Source organism: Misgurnus anguillicaudatus, chromosome 10 (assembly GCF_027580225.2).
Source record: "Misgurnus anguillicaudatus chromosome 10, ASM2758022v2, whole genome shotgun sequence".
In the NCBI taxonomy this organism is placed as follows: Eukaryota; Metazoa; Chordata; class Actinopteri; order Cypriniformes; family Cobitidae; genus Misgurnus; species Misgurnus anguillicaudatus.
In genome coordinates this window covers 846,513-869,120 of record NC_073346.2, presented here as the reverse complement: position 1 = coordinate 869,120, position 22,608 = coordinate 846,513, and the positions used below count along the sequence as shown (strand labels likewise).

At 38.4% G+C, this 22,608-nt stretch overlaps 1 protein-coding gene across 1 annotated transcript; it reads left to right on the top strand.

Moving 5' to 3' along the window:
- Nucleotides 1-9,276: 9,276 nt before the first annotated feature.
- On the top strand, nt 9,277-20,880 carry nt5c3a (5'-nucleotidase, cytosolic IIIA). Its single transcript, XM_073871764.1, has 9 exons — nt 9,277-9,536; nt 12,157-12,255; nt 12,482-12,551; nt 18,798-18,844; nt 18,949-19,034; nt 19,108-19,197; nt 19,596-19,763; nt 19,874-20,069; nt 20,159-20,880. Exons 1-9 carry the CDS (start codon nt 9,357-9,359, stop codon nt 20,258-20,260), a joined length of 1,038 nt encoding a protein of 345 aa, XP_073727865.1. The 5' UTR covers nt 9,277-9,356; the 3' UTR covers nt 20,261-20,880.
- Nucleotides 20,881-22,608: the final 1,728 nt, after the last annotated feature.

The window sequence follows — 22,608 nt, the reverse complement described above, 5'->3', positions numbered from 1 at the left end:
CGTGGTAGAGGGATTCCTTTGCTCAGCATAATATAATAATAATAACACTGATGATCAGTGTAATAAATTCCTTGATTCATTTACCACAAAAATAACTACCATCCGCTCTAACCTAATACCTGGTAAGATCATCCCATCGACCCCTCTAACTCCTGCACCAATACTGTCTCAATTTATTCTCCCCACACACAGACAGGTCGAGACTCTCATACACAGTATGAGATCCTCAACGTGCAGATTGGATCCATTTCCCACTTCCCTTATCAAATCAAATACGACCCTCTTAAGCCCTTTCATCACCGCCATTATAAACTCTTGCTTCCGATCTCTCTGAAAACTGCACTTATCAACCCTCGGCTCAAAAAACCCTCTCTAGATCCTGATATTTTATCAAATTACCGGCCCATCTCTAACCTTCCATTTCTTTCAAAAGTCATCGAAAAAGTCGTTGACACTCAAATTCATAATCACCTTCGTTCACATAGTCTCTATGAAAAATTCCAGTCTGGTTTCCGTACTGCCCATAGTACGGAGACCGCTCTGGTCAGGGTCACAAACGATTTGCTTGTGGCCGCTGACCAGGGCTTTCCATCTCTTCTTCTGCTCCTGGACCTCTCAGCTGCCTTTGACACTGTTGACCATGCCATCCTTCTCCATCGGCTACAACACTATATTGGTATTTCACATGCAGCACTTCAATGGTTTCGTTCCTACCTGACTGATAGAGTTGCCTATGTGACCCTAGGTGGAGCCAGTTCGAGGCCACACACACTCACATGTGGAGTGCCACAGGGCTCAGTCCTTGGCCCTTCTCTTTTCTCCATCTATATGCTCCCCCTGGGCCACATCATCAGCAAGCATGGAGTTGCCTTCCACTGCTATGCTGATGATACCCAGCTCTATGTCAGGCTGGACCCCACATCCCCCGTTTCATCACTTTCCCCTCTAAATGCTTGTCTGGAGGAGACAAGGGCATGGATGACTGACAATTTTCTTCAGTTAAACAGCTCTAAAACTGAGGGTATCCTCATTGGGACCCCACACCAACTGCGATCCTCCCCTCTGACTGTTTATTCATTCTCTGGTCACGATATTCCACTTACATCCTCTATAATAAACTTGGGAGTTCGATTCGACCCCCACCTATCATTTAATACCCACATTCAATATATCTGTAAAAATGCATTTTTTCACCTCCGGAACATCTCCAAACTTCGCCCCTTTCTCTCTCTTTCTGATGCAGAGAAGCTGGTTCATGCTCTTGTCTCCTCAAGACTCGACTATTGTAACGCACTCCTCATCGGGATCCCTGGCAGTAGCATTCAGCGACTGCAGTACATCCAGAATTGTGCTGCCAGGGTCCTGATGAGGGTGCGTAAAACTGAGCACATCACACCCATCCTCCATAAACTCCACTGGCTTCCTGTTAGGTTTAGGATTGAGTACAAGATCTGTCTCCTTACCTATCAGTGTGTCTACGGCAGTGCACCATTGTACCTAAAAGAACTAATCAATGGTCATAATCCAATCCGACATCTCCGTTCCGCTGATAGTCACAAACTTCAGGTCCCTAAGTCCAAACTCCGCACTATGGGAGATAGGGCCTTCCAGGTGGTTGCACCTCGACTGTGGAATTCCCTCCCCAACTACCTGAGATCACCACAGTCCTTAGAGGTTTTTAAAAATAAATTAAAGACCTATTTATTTTCTATTGCATTTTCTTAATATAATCTTGTTCTTATGCGCCTCTTAATTGTTTTTATGATGTATTGTTTTTACCTGTGTACCTGTAGCACTTTGAGACATGTCCTTCATGTATAAAGTGCACTATAAATAAAAATTATTATTATTATTATTATTATTATCAGCAGGTTCAACTCTTCTTGATACGCATCTTTCTGCAATATTTTGATTAAGCAATGTTCTGCCTCTTCTCGTTCTGTTACAGTGGTAAGATTGTTTGAACTGTTATTGCTTATGCGCCGGAGAATGCGTGCAACTGCTTGTGTAGCTAGCGACAAGGATGAGAACTTGGACAAGCAATCAACGAGGCTTACGTGTTCTGTGGTTTTGGTACTGAGCGCTCGAACACCCCTGACCTCTGGATCTCCAACTGTTAACTCTGGTACTTCGTCTTTAGGCAGCTTTATTTCCTTGTTTCATAAGAACTTAGGCCCAGTGAGCCAGGTAGATGACAAGAACTCACTGGCAGTCAAGCCCCGGGAAACATGATCAGCAGGATTCTCATCTGTTGGAACATATCGCCACTGTTGTGGGGCTGAGCTCAGCTGAATCTTCTGAACCCGGTTAGCCACAAACGTGTGGAATCGTCGTGCTTCGTTTCTTATATATCCTAAGACCACTTTAGAGTCGGTCCAGAAGAACTCCTCTGCGTTAATACATCCCAATTCCTCCTTAAGCATGTTGCTTATCTTCACGGAAACAACTGCTGCTGTCAATTCTAGTCTTGGGATGGTTGTGACCTTGGTTGGAGAAACACGTAATTTTCCTACAACTAAAGCACAATGAATATCTCCCTCTTCGTTTTGAAGTCGCAGGTATGAACACTGGCCGTAACCCTTCATGCTGGCGTCAAAAATGTGATGCAGCTCTGTCTTGGAGACCCTTCCAAATCCAGCAGGTGAATATGTATGAGGTATGGTGAAATTATCTAAGTGGGCAAGACCACTTCTCCATTGATCCCATTTTGGTCGAAGCTCAGTGAGAGGATCGTCCCAGCCAATACCCCGTCTGCACATCTCCTGAAGAATGATCTTTGCTTTGAGGACGACTGGCGCCACAAACCCAAGAGGATCGTACAGAGAAGCCACTGTAGATAAAATGCCACGTCGTGTTGCAGGCTGTTCTTTGAGGCTGACGTTAAGCTTGAAGCGGTCAGACTCCACATCCCATTGAATCCGGAGAGCTCTCTCGAGTGGCAATTCATCAAATGAGAGATCCATATCCTTCACGTTGGTGGCTCATTCAGAAAGTGGTATACTCTCTAATACCTTTCTGTCATTGGACACAAACGTATGTAGTCGGAGACCACCCATGGCACAGAGTTCACGTGCTTCCCTGGCAAGCTGAATAGCATCTTCAGTGGTTTCGATACTTGCGAGTCCATCGTCTACATAAAAGTCCCTCATCACAAATCTTGAGCCTTGAGTGTAGATGTCGCGATTCTCTTTTGCTAGATGTTTCATCCCGTAGTTTGCACATCCCGGAGAGGAAGCTGCACCGAACAGATGCACTTTCATGCAAAACTTGATGGGCTGTGAGTTCAAATCTCCTTGCTTCCATCAAAGAAAGCGCAGAAAGTTGCGATCAGATTCGACCACATGAAACTGATGGAACATCTTCTGAATGTCGCACATCAACGCAACAGGGTGCTGTCGGAAACGTATGAGAACTCCACTTAAGTTGTTCAACATGTCAGGCCCAGAGAGGAGGTGATCATTTAAGCTTGTTCCTTTGTATCTGGCTGAGCAGTCGAACACTACACGAAGTTTATCTGGCTTTTTCGCATGGTGCACACCATGATGGGGAATGTACCATCTCTCCCCTTCACTCCCACCATCATTGACCTGCTCAGCATCTCCTTGCTTGATGATTTCCTCCATGAACTCAACATAACGTTCCTTATACCTTTCATCCCTTTGCAATTTCCTTTTAAGGTGAAGGAGGCGTGTCATAGCGGAGCCTTTGTTGTCAGGCAGGCTGGGTCTGGTTTTGAAGGGCAGAGGCATCTCATAATGGCCGTACACATTTTTCCTTATTCCCTCATCCAGTATGTTAAGGAATGTGATGTCGTCTTGTGACACAATTTTGCTGTCGTCATTGCCATCTTTGAAGTCAAACTCTAGAATGCGAATGACATCAGTAGGAGTTAATGGAGGTAGCTCCTTAACTGTAGTTCTGTGACACAGATGGTGTGAGCTCGATGTATCCTGGGTTAGTAGTGAGCGCCCTACAATACTCCATCCTAAGTCAGTCCTTACAGCGTAGGGTTCCTCATCTTCTCCTAGAAGGACTTGTCTTGGTGCCATAGCTCTCGAGCAGTTGTAGCCGATTAAAAGACCTACTACGCAGTCCTTCAGTGGTTGTATTTCATCCACTATTTCTGCCAGATGACTCCATTGTTTAGCCGTCTCACAAGTGGGAATGTGAGAGCGGTTGACAGGTATGCAGTGCTTTGTGTAGGTGACAGGAAGATCAATTTGAACTGCAGAACTATATCCTCTGACACGAAGCCCAGAGACTCCTTCGCTTGTGAGCACCATATCCCTGCCGCTCATAGTCGTGAACTTCAATTTCACTGGATACTTGTCAGCATTAAGACCATCACTCACTTCTTGGTCGATGAATGTAATATCACTTTAAGTGTCAAGTAGTGCGTAGATGAGTTTCTCAGTGGTTGGGTCATTTTTAGATGAAACCCAAACTGGTATCACCATAAATGTGTTTAATGAGCCTGAGCCTGCTATACTGAGTGACGTTGCAGCAGTGCCTATATTGGTCACTGGTTCTGATGCAGACATTTCTCTTTTATAGTTGTCATCATGCAGGGCTATAGGATGCTTTCCCTTACAGTGGTCACAGAAAAGACGATGACGGCAGTCTCTTACGCTGTGGCTGGGTTTCAGGCATCCATAACAGAGTTTCTTCTCCTTTATATAGTTGCGTCGCTCAACCAATACCATTTCAGTGAACTTGTAGCATGCATGTAGCTGGTGTCTATTATCTTGACAAAGGATGCATGAAGTCTTAACTTTCCTCTGTCCTGACATGTGTTTTTCATTGTCAGTGACTATTTGAGTGGTAAACACACTAGCCTTGGTTTTCTTCACATCTCTGGGATTTCTTTTCTCAGTGATAGCATCTGACGAATGAAGGGCATGAAATGACGTAATGGGATTGCAAGCAACTTCAGCTTCATCCGACGTGAATCTAGCAAACTCTTTGAAACTTGGGAATTCTTGATTTTCATTTAGGCATTGCGTGACTTGTCGGTTCCAGCGTAAAACTGCCCAGTCCGGTAACTTGTGAACGAGCTTCCGATTTTCTTCCCAGTCATTTAATATGTCGAGACCCTTCACATGTGGCATGGCGTCTGTACAAGCATTCAGAAAATCTGAGAAGCGTCTCAGTCCTTCAGCGTCTTTTGATGGAATTCTCGGCCAGTTGATGAGCTTCTCTCGAAACGCTCTCTGAATGGCAAATGTCTGGCCAAAGCGATGGTTTAATTTGTCCCATGCATCTTGATATGCTTCATTGTCATTTCGGTAAAAGTTGCCATCTAAAGCCTGCCGTGCTGGGCCACCAACATACTTTTTCAGGTAGTATAGTTTTTCGGCTGGCGTGATTGCCCTTTGGTCAATGAGTGAAGTGAATGCTGCCTTCCATTCAACGAATTGTATGGGGTCCCCACTGAAGACAAATGGCTCAGGAACAGGAAGCCTATTTAAGGCCATGTTGTCTTGAAGGAGCTGAGTGAGAGAGGGGATGTCTGTATGATGGGGCGTTGCAACTTGAGAGAGGGGCGCTGTAGTTACAGGTACTTTCTTTGGTTCCATGTTCCTTTCCTTTTTAAGATAGATAGCATCCTTGTGTTCAGACTCCCTTTCGTAAACCTTCAATTTGGCTTGAGCGGCCCGTATCTCTTTCGTTGCCTGTAATCGCTCCACTTTGTGCCTCTAGAGCCTTGTGTTGTTGTTCCTCTAACTCTCTTATGGATTCTTTTTGCTTTTCTTCCTCCAGCAGCATCTGATAATTTGCTTCTTTTTCTGCTAGTTCAGCTGCTGCCTCCGCGCGTTTTGCTGTCATGGATGAAGTTGTGGAGTAGTGGTCGGACTGGCTGTGACTTATGAAAGAGGCTGCGGATGTATAGTCTTTGCATAGTCGTGGCAGAGCAGTTCATGAAGGCGGCGTCTTTCCTGCTGCTCATCAAATCCACTTTCCTCATCTATTCCTCTGCTGTATGCAATGTTGATGATTTCTGTGGTCACAGATTCACACGTATCAACTCTTCTTCTTATGTCGGTGGAGGGTGTGGTGAGATTTTGAATTTCAAAATAAATGTTCATTACGTCTTCTTTACTTTTCTTAAGCTCTTCAATGAGAGGCCAGAGCTGACTCTCTGACATATAAGTTTTTAGCTGATCTCTTGCCTTTCGTGTGTAGAGCTTCCACTGTTCGTACATGGAAAACAACCTTTTCTCCTTTTTCTCTGCCTCTTCATCACGATATGCGCGCATCTTCTCTGTAGGATGGCATGTGCGTTCAGATCGTCTTGGACCTTCAAGAGCATTATCCTCCTTATTATGTTTGCCTTGGCGATCAGTTAGACTTTGTCGTTACCTTCATTAGTTTCCTTTAGACTTGGTTGCTCTGATTGGTTTATCATTATTTGGGTTTCATCTTGCAAATCTCCATGCTGATAACCAACCATCTGCTCCTCCACCTCTATCTCATTTCCTAACTCTGACATTATCACTTAGAATTTCTTTGTAAACTCTAATGGCAGAAAAAGACCGTTTAGCAGATATGGTAAAGCCCTGAATATGAATGTGCAAACATAAAATATCAAAACATCAATTTTAGTTGCTGACACATATGCATGTACATATAGAAACCAGAAAAATTGTAAAAGTGTAAAAATCACAATGAACAAGTTATCAACGTTCTTGAATCCAAAGTGAGGAAAATGTAAATATTAAATCCTCAATAAACACTGTTAACTAAGTATATAAATGCAAAGTCCAAACAACAAAAATCTATATGTCCTTAATTAGAAAGAGTACATATAGATGCATACAGGCATGAGTGCAAATATAATCAAAGTTTATTTTGTTGCTCTTGTTGGTGAGCCAGTGAGTATTAAATATTCAGTCTGAGAAGCCGTTCATCCGTTGCTCGCTGTATGTTGTACTATAGTCTGTATAATAGTGGATTAATACTCACAGTCCTGCATCAGTGTCCGTAAGTGTGACTGTACTTGACCATTGCACCGAATCTATGAGACAGCTGTCCGAAATAGGTCAGACGCGACAATGATGATGTAACAGAAGCGGTAACCGGCGCGGTAAAGACCCTTCGTAGCACGTTGTAGACAGCAGTCGTCGGAATCGATGCGGGTCAAGCTCTTACTGTAGCAAAACCCCAGCCAGACAATGATGAAGCCGTCAGCCTTTTCTTTAAAAACACAAATCTGCCTTTCTTATGTTACACCTCTTCTTCATGAAACACCGTAAGAGCTACAGGGCAGATAAATAACATAAAATCAGCTCTTACGAACATAAACATTAGCCGAAGGCCAACACTAATAAACATATTACAAAAAGATATTTTACATCCGTCAATATTAACAATGTTAAAAACGTATGTTAACAAACTTTGCATAACACAAGTGATAACATATTTAAACACTTCTTCACAGTTAAATAGATTAACACACGTATTAATACATATAAACATAAAACAATCAAACACAGTACCTTGTTCCCGTTCCAGCTAGGTGCTTAAATCCATTCATGTATTTGAGAACCTTTTAGACCGATCTTTACGATTTCAGAGCATTTTCAAACAGCATGCGCTCTTTCCTTTTCCGAGTGTGTGTCTCTTCTTTTTCTTTCTTTTTTACCGGCGGTTGGCAACCAGCTTAAGAGTGTGCGTCTCACTAATTGGTCCCACCTTTCTAGGTGCGAAATTAACGTTCCACTAGGGGGCGGGATTAAAGACCTCATTACAATAACCAAGGAGTCTAAATAAAAGGAGCTCAGAAAAATTACCTTATTTTCTCTTTCTTAGAGTTAGTTACAAGTAGGCTCAGTGATATGTTAATAATTATATTATGGTGTTTTCTGGGTCAAATAGGGAAAACTCACTGTTGTATGTCTCGAAAGAAACTAATGCATTTTGTAATGTAGACCTTTTTTTTTTTTTTAAATGAGACTATAAATCGAGGGTATGGGGGGCCTACAAAACCTCTCAGCCCCAGGGCCTCACATTAGGTTAAGGCGGCCCCATCAAATATCACAACAAAGCACAACGCTTTAAATAATCTATTAACATAATAAAAAATATTGAAACATCATGAAAACAGTTTGGAATGCATGACAAATTCGTCAAAGGTTATCCTGTAACAGCACCAGACAAAAGCACAACCCTTAAAAATACTGTAACTTAAGTGTGAGTTGCGACGAGAGCAAATATAAATTACACTGCTTTGTTCATAACACAGCAAATTAGATATTATAATACAACGCAACATTATAAAATACAACGTTTTACCTGACGATGACGGAGTGAAAGCTCCTCTTGAACTTAAAAGTCTGCAGATTTTTGTGTGTGAAGTTTTTCTCAAACGCGAGCGGAATGAGCTGACGAATGACGATGACAAAACCGCCAAAATTTGATTTTAAAAACTGCAAGCGAGTACAGTAAAACCATCTTATATCATTAATATCTACTATATATTATGTCACTATATATTATCTACTATATATTATGTCACAACCAGACTGCATATTCTAATTTTAATAAACAGAACTAACGTTACGTCTAAAACAAACACCTTAGCTGCTGGAGACTTGTCATTGGCTGTTGTATTTGAATGAATAAATAATGAGGTGAGTCTAGGGGCTATTTTGGGTATGTTTTACTATAAAAAAAAGTTTCAATTTAATATGTGTTGTGTTCTTACGTTTATTTAATACTAAATTGCATTGTTTCTGATATATATATATATATATATATATATATTTCAAAGATGCGTGGTTTTTTTTAGTTGCCGTCGTTGAGACTAGTAGTACTTTTTCTATGACTTAAATATTGCTGAAGAAACTGCAACTATTTGAGTAAACTAATTAAAACATAATGGTCATTTTTGGAATGTATGTTTTTCAAAGAAAAACACGAATAACATACAAATACTTAAAAATTACTTTTAAGTAGAAAGTAAAACCTGTTTGATGGTGACACTAGCAACTTATCAACCCACCTGTGGTCTGTGGACGTTGGCACGAACGATCAATTTACTTCTCCTTTCTGTGTTTTGGCAGTCTGTAAAACGATAGCCCTGAATTCTTGTTAATATGTTAGTACAGTCTATCGCACAACAGCTGTTTCTCATTTAGACGCGGTTTCACCGTGTTTTCGCCGCTGTCCCGCTGTACTCAAATGCTGCCACTCTGTCCTTTGCCACTCCGTGGGCGTAACCGCAGTCCTTCTCGCCCACGGTGACGTCACGTGCATACCCTCATGACTAATATGGCGGCGACTGTTGTCAAGAGGCCAGTGGGTGCTCTATGTATTTATTATGTCTATAGTGTCTCAAAACATCCTACGCTAACGCAATGAGAGCGCGACGAATGTATGTTGTTATTGCGAGAAAGGATATGGAGAGAAACGCGCTTGTTAAAGTTGGTGCGATGGCCAGCGCCACTGTGTGTGCGCTTTTCAGTGGAGTCGTGTTCGCTCAGTACGTTTTCACCAAAAAGCAAAGAGCCGGCAAGAAAACCAAAATAATCGAAATGGTGAGCGCAAATACATTTGCATTGTGTAACGCGCAAGCTGAATACAGAACGGGTTTCACGATTCGCTGTGTCTCATTTTGCATTTGCAGAGTTCACCCAACAGTCCTCATCACTAAACACCGACTATAAATAGTTGGTTTTGTCCATTTCGACGTGTGTATCTGAACTAAAACAGCTGATATCACACATTCATTTCGAAAACGATGCATTTACGTTACATCTGCAAGTTGTTATTTTTTATTGTTTGCTTATCTGCAAGTCTCTGACGTTTCATAAAAGATGTCATATAGCTACACATACTAAAGATGTCTGCAAGATGTCTTTGATTTAGAATGTAGCCTTTGTAAAAAAGCCCTTTCTATGACATTTATAAGATGTTTTACACACCAGATATCCAGATCTTTATCTTAGTATCTGTGCTGTGTTGATTCAACTTAAAATATTCTCATATATATATGAGGGGACAGGGCCCCCTTAGGGTCTTCAAAAGGATTAAAAGGATTCCAATGCAGGTCTTAAGATGACTTGAAATTATTCAAAATAAGACCACAAAAAGCCATTCTAATAAGATAAAACAATCAAAACTAAATCTTATATAAATTCTTATATAAATCTTTCTTATTGTTTGGTTATTTTTGTAATCAATATACATCTGTCTAGTCACGCCAAGCTTTAGAACACTCTATTTGGGTAGAATAAGAGCCTTCAAATATTGTTTTGGGCAATAGCCTTGAAGTAAAAAGGGTTGAGAACCACTGCTTCTAATATATATATATATATATATTTAGATTTTTAAAGTTACTTTGTTGTAGCAATATTTGTAGTGTTGTTCTTCAGTTTGCAATGCAACCATATTTGACCTTTGACTTCTAAAGTAGGGCAGGGGATAATATTACACTGTACACAGATGCTTCAATGGATTTATTTGATCCGTGATGATTAAAGCCATAATTTTTCACAGATGTGCACCTTATCAGAAACACACTGACATGTACCAAAACAACAAGTATGGATTATGATTTTTCTGGGAGTGGACAACTTTACTGCTTAATTACATTAACCATAAAGTCTTTCATAAAGTTTCCAGTCTTGACAGTGCCACAGCTGTAATGTAAAGGCTCATCAGATTCTGCAAAGAATTTCTGCTTCTAAAATAACTTAAGGTAGAGCAGTTGAACCCTGACCTTTTGAACTACACAATCCATACACACCACATGCTCAGACACTACCTCAAGATAACCTCAATCATTTGGTCAATGTAATTTAGTTTTTGGAGCTGAATACATGACCACAATCTGACTGCAATCAAAAATTTCACTTGTTAACAATGTTACATTGTTTCAAAGCAGGTTTACATAAAAATCGAAATAACAGAATCACAGATTTTTTTATTAAATATTAAATTGTTATTATTGTTATTTTAATTGCTGTAGCTTATAAAATTAAGTTCTAATTGCTTATCTTATTTTTATGAGATGAATAGATTTAATGTAAAAAAGGTAAATAGTTAAAATGACTTTATGTTCTATATATAGCCTACTTTTTTTTTAGATGTAATTAAGCGAGTAGGTATAATGAAAGCTTGTAGGCAATGTGAATGTCACTATTTTGTTGTGTCATTTTACCACAGGTTTTCCTTGATTAGTTCTCTGTGTACGTTCAGTGAGTGTGTTAGATGGATGCTTTCGTGTGTGTTTAGGTCATGTGATTGCCTGCAAGGGCTAAGATTATGGGGTGTTATCGTTATGAGGGAACGCCCCTTGTGTGACAGGCCTATATAACTGTTTGTCAGACAAAAAACATTTTCTTCTCTCTTTGACAAGACACCTCGAAGCAAAAAAAGGTACGAGTACATGCTATTTATGTACAGATTTATTTCTGGATTTGCCAATATTTGTTAACCTACATGTTCTAAATGTGTTTTGCATGAAGAAATGTCTTGTCTTTTTTTAAAGAGTGAATCTCTTGAATGCAGTTTGATTGAGGATTTATAAGTTCTCTGGGAGCAGTAGACTTGTATGGGAATAGAGGTGGTTTTTTTTTTAAGTTTTCAATCTCTCTCTCTCTCTCTCTCTCTCTCTCTCAGTAAATATGTATCTCTGTAAATAGGTATCTGATTACCATTCGTGGGGGTTGGGGTATTTTTAAGGTCACAAGTAAACCAACTCAGTTGTCAGTTTAATGCTTGGGTAAAGAATTTGCCATTTGCTTGTTTAACTCTTATGTGATAAATGTTTGTTTACCCATATACAAAAAACAATCTCCAACAGATAATTATTTTGCAACAACAACACAAACACATGGGTCTAGAACAATCTTGACATTGTTCTCTGCGTTGAATTTTTCATTCTTTGCAACAGTGCTTTTTTTAAGAGTATTTCACACAGATATGACAAACACTGACAGATTTTTTTATTCTAAATCCAGCAGCATTTATTTTCTTTTAGTAGTGATAGACTCCATTGTACACCATCTTCTGGCTCCTCCCAACTTCAGTGACATCAGAGCAGTGACATAAAAGCAGCATTAAAAAAAGGGGAGAAAATAAACAACCATGATTATTGAATTCGCTTATTTTAATTGTGTCTTCCCACGTGTTGTTTGTGTTTCATTACTACAGATGCCAGAGTTTGAGAAAAATACAGTTCACATCAGAGACCCTGAGCGGGTAGAGCAGATTATCTGCTGTCTCATTAAGGGTGGAGCATCAAAACTACAGGTACACACTAAGCAGAAAAGTTGGTGAAGAAAAAAAATCTGTATTCAATATGTGATGATAAAACATTGTGCATTATCCAATGAAAAGGCTGTCAAAATATTTATAACTTAATAATTAAACTTAATTGTTGTTAGTTGTTAGTACAGGATATTTAAATATCATCTGATATGTCTGATATACTGAATCATCACTTGTAACAACTTCTCAATGTACTTATATTCTTCAGATCATCACAGATTTTGATATGACGTTAAGCAGGTTTGCTGTGAATGGAAAACGCTGCCCAACATGTCACAGTGAGTAAAAAGTTACTTTCTGAATTAGAATTTTGATAACTCTGAATTAACTGCATTATTTCAGATGAACTGTTCCATTCATAATCATCTATAGTATATAAGACATGTGTATATATATACCCATGGGCGGAAATCCCGGGGGGGTCGGGGGGGACAGGACCCCCCCTATCTGAGGGTTGTCCCCCCTAAAATATCATTAGAATATGTGTATTGAAAATAATTTAATGATTTATACTACTTAAAATAGTTGTGTAAGAAGTGAAACAATACAAATGCAAACGGAGCAACAACAAAAAAACGTTTTAAACATTTTGATTCCCCCTCCCTTGCCTCACAGTGGTTTGGTCCACTGCCCACGCCCCTTTTACCTCACCACCGACACACATTCCGGTGGTAGAGAAGTGTACGGAGCCGACGCCTTAATCAGCTATATACAATACAACGTTTCCCATCACTTATCAGTTTATCCTCATATGTTTTAAAATTGGACTATTTTGACATATAAACATGAACATATTTCGTTTTCTGAGAACAGAAGCAGATAAACGATCAAGAAAACATTTTTATGCATTCATGCAGAGCAGAGGTGAGGCAGAGCTGAAAGTAACAAATTACATTTACTCACCTTTGTTTTTTGTGTACTTTTACTTTGAGTAGTTTTTAAAATCTGTACTTTACTTTTACTTAAGTATGTTTAAAGTATTGTAGGTTACTTCGCTACATGTTAACTCATCCGTTACTGAGTAAAAATAAAAAAAAAGTAAGGTGATAAAGACGCGCCACAGTCGGATGATTGATTGATGGGCGGGGGAACGCGCAAAAAGAACCATGGAGAGGGACGAGACAGGCGCGGGCTAATGCAGACCCTCAATTCAATTCTTACGAAAGAAACCCCTGGCCATTGACGCAAAGCGATTGTTTCATTCAATTAGGGTTCATGCTCTTGAGTACGGAGTTTGAGAATTGCCGACCGGGTTTTAACCGCTAATTTGCACAATGCGTTTTTAATACATGCGCATTATCTTCCGAGGTCTAGCAGCTTCGCGTCAAGTCAAACAACTTAAGAACATCCTCGAGAATGTGCATGTCATTAGACATTGCAGAGAGAGAGAGCGAGAGCGCGAGAGAGATAGATTGAAAGACATCAGGTACACAAGTCTGGGAGCTAATAAACGTGTAAAGGATGTATAGTGTATAGCCATGGCACTCATCTCATTATATGCTCATTTATGTATATAGTTTAATAACAATGTATGTTACCAGCAATACATCAATTACAACCTTCATATAATGATTGTATTTACTAGCTGCTGACCTCATATTATTTTTGCTTCAAAAGTGCATAACTCACCTGTAAAAATCATTAAATAATTCCATTTCTTAGTTATAAAAAAAGCTTTTTATTTTATTAACATTTGTTATTGCACTTTAATTGTAGAGATGTTTACAATTAAAAACATAGTTTGAGATGTATATATCCTTCCTTTGTGAACTATACTAGAAACCTCTCCCCGCTGTAAAAAAGTAACTCTTAAAATTAAAATGACTTACTTTTTACTTGAGTAGATTTTTAGACCAGTAACTTTACTTTTACTTAGGTAAGAGTGAAGTTGCTTTAGTAATATTTTACTTAAGTAAAAGTAAAGTTACTTTAATAATATTTTACTTAAGTAAAATATTATTAAAGTAACTTTACTCTTACTTAAGTAGAACATTTTATTACTCTTTTCACCTCTGCATTCATATGTATTAAAATTAAATTTGCGTCCGTTTATAGAGAAAGAGAAACGTTTTCTATCTGTAAACATTTCCTTGCAAGTACAATTTTGCCTGTATTATTGGTGTCCCCTTCAAAAATTGTTCTTGAAAAATTTTGTTTATTGTCCCCCCCAACATTTAGATGAGATTTTCGCCCCGGTATATACCGGAGTCAATTATTCAGCTTATACTGCGGTTACTACGCACATTGCTCTGGTGGTTATTTTAAGACATTTGACAGGTGTTTTAATTCTGTGTGACTTTTTAGTATGGCTGTACAGCACAGTGGTCAACTACTGTTGTTTTTATTGTGCTTTATAAATACATTTTGATTTGATTTGATTTGATTTTGAGGTCAGGTGTGCGCTTTACAGAACAATAATAAACACCCATAGGAACATTTCTCGACCAATCAGAAAAAAACATTCATGAGCTCTGGGGTATTATGTAAGGAATAATTGATGATGGGCCATTGAATTATAGAAAACAATGCACACCAAAGGTGGTTATTTCGCATCGTGCCATTACACTGCGCATGTGCATTATTTTCAAATAATTCAAGGGACCAAAGGAGTCAATTGTTCCGCTTATACCACGGTTACCACAAACTGATGCCTATTTTTAAGACATTTGAAAAGTTAGATGTGCTGTTGTCGAAAAAAAAAATGGAACATTGGAACACACAAATATATTTATACCACGGTGATGTTGAATGCTTTATTCTCATTGGTTGAGATGTTCTACGTGTGTGCATTATTTTTCAGTCACTGCAAAGTCAGTGCATTAAGTAGTTCCGGGTATGTTGACCACATTACAGTTCTACAGCACTACACCAAGTTTAACTGAAATAAGGAATTTATATCTAATCACCAAATAAAGCATACATGTGTGTGGTAGGCAGCATAAGAAACACATTAAAAATAATGAGTAAAGTAATTAAAAAGAGAAAACAATTAATACAGTTTGGTTATTGCTTGATTTCGCATTGAAATGACAGCGGAGACTCGCCCACCGTCTGGACAGACAACCCCCTCACAGTATTCAGGACAGAAGCGGTCAAAAGTGGACAAAAGAGACGGATTTAAATACCAAGTGTAAACGTGATGTGTCTCTCTCGTCCACTTGTGATCTGATCGATGAAAACACATCTTAATACCAAGTAGGGGTAGGCGGTATGAGCTTAAATTCATATCAAGGTATTTTCCACTCTCCAGCCAAGACAGTTATTATATCTGATGCCCCAGAGCAGGTTTATTGCTTATTAGTATTCATCACGAAACTGGTGGTATTTTTGAGCTAGGCGGCGAGAATAGTATAGCGGTATGTTGCCATATGAGATAAAACGTTTTGGAGTCACACTCTAGTAAACCTTAGTTAAATTACTGGCAAAATTTGTATTTTTAACCTTATGTAACTAATTGGACATTGACATGATTTTTATCTTTTCCCATTTTTTCCTTAAAAAGTGCCATTGTGTGGATGGGCGGACTCATCTTCTAATGCATATTGTCACTAATATGGGAAAATATGAAAGTATGGACATTAATATGGTAATTTGCTGGTATGTGCCTTATTACAAAGTTTACGCTACATCCAACAACTTTAAAGTTGTGTGCTGTGCAAACCTTGTGCCTTAAGTATAAGTATTTAAGATACATTTTCATGTGTATTTATATTGTTTATATTTTATATATTCTATATTATATATAAATTTAAAAAAAATTATGTATAAATTTAAAAAATCTGACATGAATTTATGTATGTGTGTGTGGTTAAATATACAATAATTACACACAGTACACACACATATATTATGCAAAAATAACTTTTATTTTGTATGCGATTAATCGCGATTAATCTTTCCCCAGCCCTAATTTATAGTAAATTATAAAATAACCCTGGCTCAGTATAGTTTTTTTTTTTTGTTAATATGAACATCTGATTGGGAGATGCCATCTGCATCAATTTAAATTATTATTAATCCGTGAACACATTAATAAATGCAGTTTATTAATACAAGTTATATTAATAAATGTATTTATTGCATTTCATTTAATTAACCAGCAGATTCACAGTGCCAAAAACACTCCTCTCATACGTTTTTATGCGTAAATATGCACTTAGTCATTGCGTTCAATAGCCCCTCTAATTAATGAATCTGAATTAAGAAAACGAAATTTACCATTAATGTGTTTGGTATGTTGCTTACGTTATCCACTAAACGGCTCTGTAAGCGCTATTAATTTAACCGTAACTCCTCAACCATTTGCGCTATCAAAAAATTGAATGGTTCCTAATAGGGGTGTCACGATTCTCCAAATCCTCGATTCGATTACATTTTCGATTCTGATGTCACGATTCAATTCTATTCTCGATTTTTAAATGAATTTTTTTAAGACAAAAAATGATATGCCTTTATTATTATTATTATTATAGTTTCACATTAACATGCACATTGCGTGCTTTTCCTCGCATGGGGGTTTGTGGGCTTTACTTTACGCGAGAGAGCTTGTGAGAGAATTCCTTCTTGCACGCAGATAGACTTAATGCGTGCGTCTTGGACTCCTATTATCTGAACTGCGCTTCTCTCTGTCTCACGTGCATGCGCATCTCGCATCTGTCCAAAGTCTAAACATAAACTAAAGTAATAATCCTTACGTATTTGTTCAGTTTTTATGCGTTTCATGCGAGCTGAGGCAAACTATATCTTTTGTTTAAAATATAACCCGCTGCATCTTGGCGGCTCTCTCGTGCACGTGCAGAGAGCTGCGCTCTGTCCGAAGGCAGATCACTAGGTAGTAATCCTGTTTATGATATGCATTTCAAGGAGTTGTAGCAATACATCCCTCGTGTTTAAAATATAAATCGCGTTCCGCTGGATGGATGTTTTTAAAGGCACTTCTGAGAGTTTATTTTCCCCCGCTTGGCAAGCCGACCGGACGTGACATGGGGGCGTGGCAGCATCGACGATCCAATTTTTTAATTCGAAGTTCGAGGTTGTGGCTTAATTTCGATCGATTTCGATTTAAAATCGAAATCGTGACACCCTTAGTTCCTAATAGAAGATAAATGGCACTTTTTGGCAAATTATGGTTTATTACGGTAATTTCTTGCTTTCTGTCCGCCAATCGCTGCTGTTATCTGGAGAGCGCGTACAGTGCAGTGCGCAGTGTAGAGCAGATTTGAGTGAAACGGGAGTAACACTGTTAAATACGCTTGAAGCAGTGAGGTGAAGAAAAGCCTCTTAAATGTATAACACTGTTGACGCGCTGTTAGTGCCTCGGGACTCGACGGCCCGACTGTTTAAGTTGATTTTCAATAAAGCAGCGTTGATTTTGTCGCTTCTGGGTCCTCAATGTTTCAGAACCTGGCAATGCTTAGGTAAGCCACGGGCTTGTTTCACGCCAAACTCACTGTATGCAGATCACAACACCTGAAATATACATGTGCTTAATTTAAAAAAAAAAGATGATTAAAAATTGATTTTTCGTTTTGTGTTTCTGTGGACAGCTCAATCTTGGGAACGGAGGTATGACTTTTAAGACTTGGGTAAACTCCCGGGGGGTCTTAAAAAAAACTAAGATTCAGAAAGTTAAATTTAAGTCCTAGGATGAAAATCTGGGCGTTTTAAGGCCTTAAATATAACTTGCTGAAGGTTAGATTTTTAACACCCCGCGAGAACCCTGATAAGGGTAAAAATAGAGTTTATAAATATGTAACGTTATCAACGGGTTTTGCAAAATTCATATCATGGCGTGACACAATACCGGTAATTACTATCATACCGGTATATTGCCCACCCCTAATACAAAGTGTAAACAGCCCCTTACAAAACTTCTTTACAAAAATGGAATTATATGTTGTTTCATTTTAAAGAAGTTAATTTTTCTGTAAGGCATTAAACTAAAACGTGGCAACTTTAAAAAATAAAACGCTGACGAGGAAAGAGTTAGCATGCTTCCAAGCATATTTGATTATCACTTCAACAGTTGCACGATATAAATGTTAATGTATAAATTAGATGAATGTTGATTGAAGAAAATAAACACCACAATCATATTTTCATTATGTCTTTTCTGTGTCTGTGTTGGTTGGGAACTGCGCTCTGTTTCAGCCATACTTGACTCTGAGGAACTACTTTGTTTGGCGGAAGAGTAATATTTGTACTATTATAATTACAACTTATTTGTGTTTTATTTTATGAAATCCTGCTATGCATATGAAGTAACCGTTTTATAAAAGCAATAAGCCCCGCAAAGCAGTGGGGTTACAGTGCATGTTTTAACAGCTAGGGGGGCTGTGCTTCGTGCCTACTGCCTAACAACCCCCCTTGGCTGTTATAAAATGCACTGGTAACCCACTGCTTCTTGGGGCTTATTGCTTTAATAATTCAACTGACCAATTTAGTCAATTACTCCACTTATATCAGAGTTACCATGAGACATTGTTCAGATGTTTTATTTCAATTATTCTTTTCATATTTTACAGATATTATTGACAACTGCAAGCTTGTCACAGAAGATTGTAGGAAAAAGGTATGCATGTATGATTTTTTCATTGCTGCAATAATACTTTTTCGAGACTTAAAACGCTAATGCATTTTGCATAAAACTATTTACATTGTAAGATTTTTTTCTAGCTGCTCAAGCTAAAGGAGACATATTACCCTATAGAGATAGACCCTCATCTGACTATGGAGGAGAAATATCCATTTATGGTGGAATGGTAAGTAACCACACACACTCACCAAAACAGTTCATATGACAAGATCTCACAAAATATGGACGTTTTTGCTCAGGTACTTAAAATCACACACGTTACTGGTAGAACAGAGGTTGCAGAGGGCCAAACTCCCAGAGGTGGTGAGAGAATCTGATGTCTGTCTCAGGTAAAAACTTTTTATGACTATCAGTGCCAAATGAACAAATTGAGAACTTGTGCACAGTAGCAGCTGGGGCTCCATCAACTGAGCATCTTTTATTCGTTACTTTAATCTTAATTTTGTTTATGACGAGACATGGCCACATGAAAAAAATGTGAGAAAGACGGTTAAGACGTTTACATGCAACATGAAAACAGGATAATTCTACCTGTGCCATTTATAACCTTTCCCCGTTAAAAGAAAACTGTTTTACACATTTACATGACCTTACACGTTATCAGTTTATTCTGGACAATCGGAGTAAGATTAATGTGCATGTAAATATATTCTATGAGAGTTGTAGGGAGAAATTTTTGTCTGTGATTTCCATTGATGTGATCTTTCACATGTGCCATTTGTTACAGGGAAGGGTACGAGCAGTTCTTCGACCAGCTGCAAGAGTACAGCGTTCCTGTCTTCATTTTTTCAGCAGGTTTAGGAGACGTGCTGGAGGAAATTATAAGACAGGCTGGCATCTACCACCCTAATGTCAAAGTTGTGTCTAATTTCATGGATTTTGATGACAATGGAGTATAGATTTAAACCATTGTCAGCTCACATTATTTCAAGCACATATATGTTTTGTAGGGTCATGCCTAAAATTTGTTGCAGAGCTTTGTCTTTGATTGTCTTTGCAGGGAGTTCTAAAAGGCTTTAAAGGAGAGCTGATCCATGTTTATAACAAGCATGATGGTGCCCTGAGAAACACAGAATATTTCAACCAACTAAAGGACAATGGGAATATTATTTTGCTTGGAGACTCACTCGGTGATCTCAATATGGCAGATGGTGTGCCCAACGTGGAGAATATCCTCAAGATTGGGTTTCTCAATGATAAGGTAGTGATTTATTTGTTATTTCTCAAAAAGTGCCTGTTATGTTGATCTCCAGACTTGTACTAATGTATACGTTAAATTATGTTTCACAGGTAGAGGAACTATTGGAAAAATACATGGACTCTTATGATATTGTGTTAGCGAGAGATGAAACACTCGAAGTGCCTAACTCCATTTTACAGAAGATCTTATAAATTACATCATACGACACAAGACTAGGACAAGACTAATAATATATATAATGTAATGTTTTACCAGTACTGAGATCAAGCTCCATCTGTTTTTACTGTACATTTCTCACATGCTCCAAGCCAGTGGTGCTCGACTCCGGTTCTCGGGACCCACTGCTCTGCATATTGTGCATGTCTCTCTTATTTGACACACCTGATTCAGATCATCAGCTCGTTAGGATAGATTCCATGAACTGAACTGAGTGTGTCGGATGTGAGAGACGTCCAGGATGTGCGGAGCGGTGGGTCCCGAGGACTGGACTTGAGAACCACTGCTCTAAGCTATACATTGTCCAGCCCTATTTTTAAAGTCCCTTGCTCACAATGAGTTTAAAGTATTTTTGATATATGAAAACATTTGTGTTTAGTGCTTGCAGTAGAATTAGAAATTGTACACTTTGAAAAAAAACCTCAACTATTGTACAGTAGCGATCATTCTTACAATCATGTGCACTTAGAATTTCAATGAGAACTGTAACAGCTCTTCAATTTCATACAAGTATGTGGGCTGCATGCAAAGAATAAATAAAGCAATGTTTTGTATATTGTTACAAAACCTTAGTGATAAATTTGAATTTCCTTTGGTCACTGAGAATTTCTTACAAGCAAACTGATTTTGCTGTTAACATGTGCACTATTTCATTTCACCCCATATTTATTAAAAAAAGGCATTCAGTGACACTAGATTTTTAATGAAGCATAAAATTTCTAAAAATGTCTATGTGAATAAAAATACTACAAAGAAAAGAGAAAGTTTATAGTATAAAATGTTGGTGGCAGTGTGGATTTGATGGAAACCAGTTTTTAAAAAGAATGCTTGACTAAATGTGACATGAAATCATGAACAATTGTGTGACATGGTAGGAGGACAGTGATCAATTAAAAATGTATACATACTTCGACAATCGCTTAGGGATCTCTGTGAATGTTAGAAGCAAACGATTTTTCATGTTTGAAAGTTACTAGGGAGAGTTGTATCTACTTTTCTATGAGCAACATGGAACACCTCCACATGACAGAAAACAACATTATTTTAAAACACAATATAAGTTAAAAAGCCCCTATTAAGTTGCTAAAAAACATTATTTGGTGTAACCTTAATGCAATATGTTTGCGTGGCATATGGTAGCCACCACTGGACAAACACGTTGTTGTCTGAGACAACGGCTGCGTCCGAAAGCTTTAAAGCATACGACTTATTCTGCCTGCCACCATGTTGATTCCAAAACGAGGCGGTGATGGATAGACGTCTAGGGCAGGGCCGGGTCTACAGGGGGGCACTGCCCCCTAGATTTTCCTTCTGCCCCCCCAAAAATGTCCAGCCAACCGTAAATTAAAGGAGTCTCTTTAAACAAAAAACGTCTTCTGTTGGCAAGCGCTAGTGTTTACAGCTCCCGCCCACTATTGTCTGATTAGCTTATTCAAGGTTTGGAGGTCTTTTCAGCAGTATTTAACTCACAGGAAAAGTACTACTGTTCTCTATGACCATAACTAAAAAAAAAAAAACGCATCTTTAAAATATATATCAGAAACAATGCAATTCAGTATTACATAAACGTAATAACACAACACATATTTAAATGAAACTTTTTTATAGTAAAACATGCCCAAAATAGCCCCTTATCCTTTTTTAGATTTACCTCATTATTTATTCATTCAAATACAACAGCCAATGGCAAGTCTCCAGCAGCATTTAATGTGTTTGTTTTAGACGTAGTTTTGTTTATTAAAATAAGAATATGCAGTTTAGTTGTGGCATACTATATAGTAGATATGAATGATATAAGATGGTTAAACAGTACATATACAGTATTGTAACAGCTGAGCATCGCGTGCAGTTTTAAAATCAAATTTTAGCGGTTTTGTCATCGTCATTCGTCAGCTCATTCAGCTCGCGTTTGAGAAAAACTTCACACGTAAAAATCTACAGACTTTTAAGTTCATGAGGAGCTGTCCCTCCTCAAGATCATCGTAAGGTAAAACGTTGTATTTTATAATTTTGTGTTGTATCATAATATCTAATTTGCTGTGTTATGAACAAAGCAGTGTGATTTGAGGACAGTAAGACCGCTAATGTTAATGTTTCAAACACTGTTTCGGATGCGCCTACGGTAACGCGTAATACACATAGCTTGGTTCCGGCAACTGAGTTAAGGCGGCCGAATAACTGGGTGACCCATTGTCAATGAAATAATTACTGACCAAAACTAAGATGCACTCTCTTTGACAGAAACCTGGCTTAAAGCAGACGATTACATTAGTTTAAACGAATCCACCCCAGAAGACTATTATTATAAACTCGATTAAAGGGG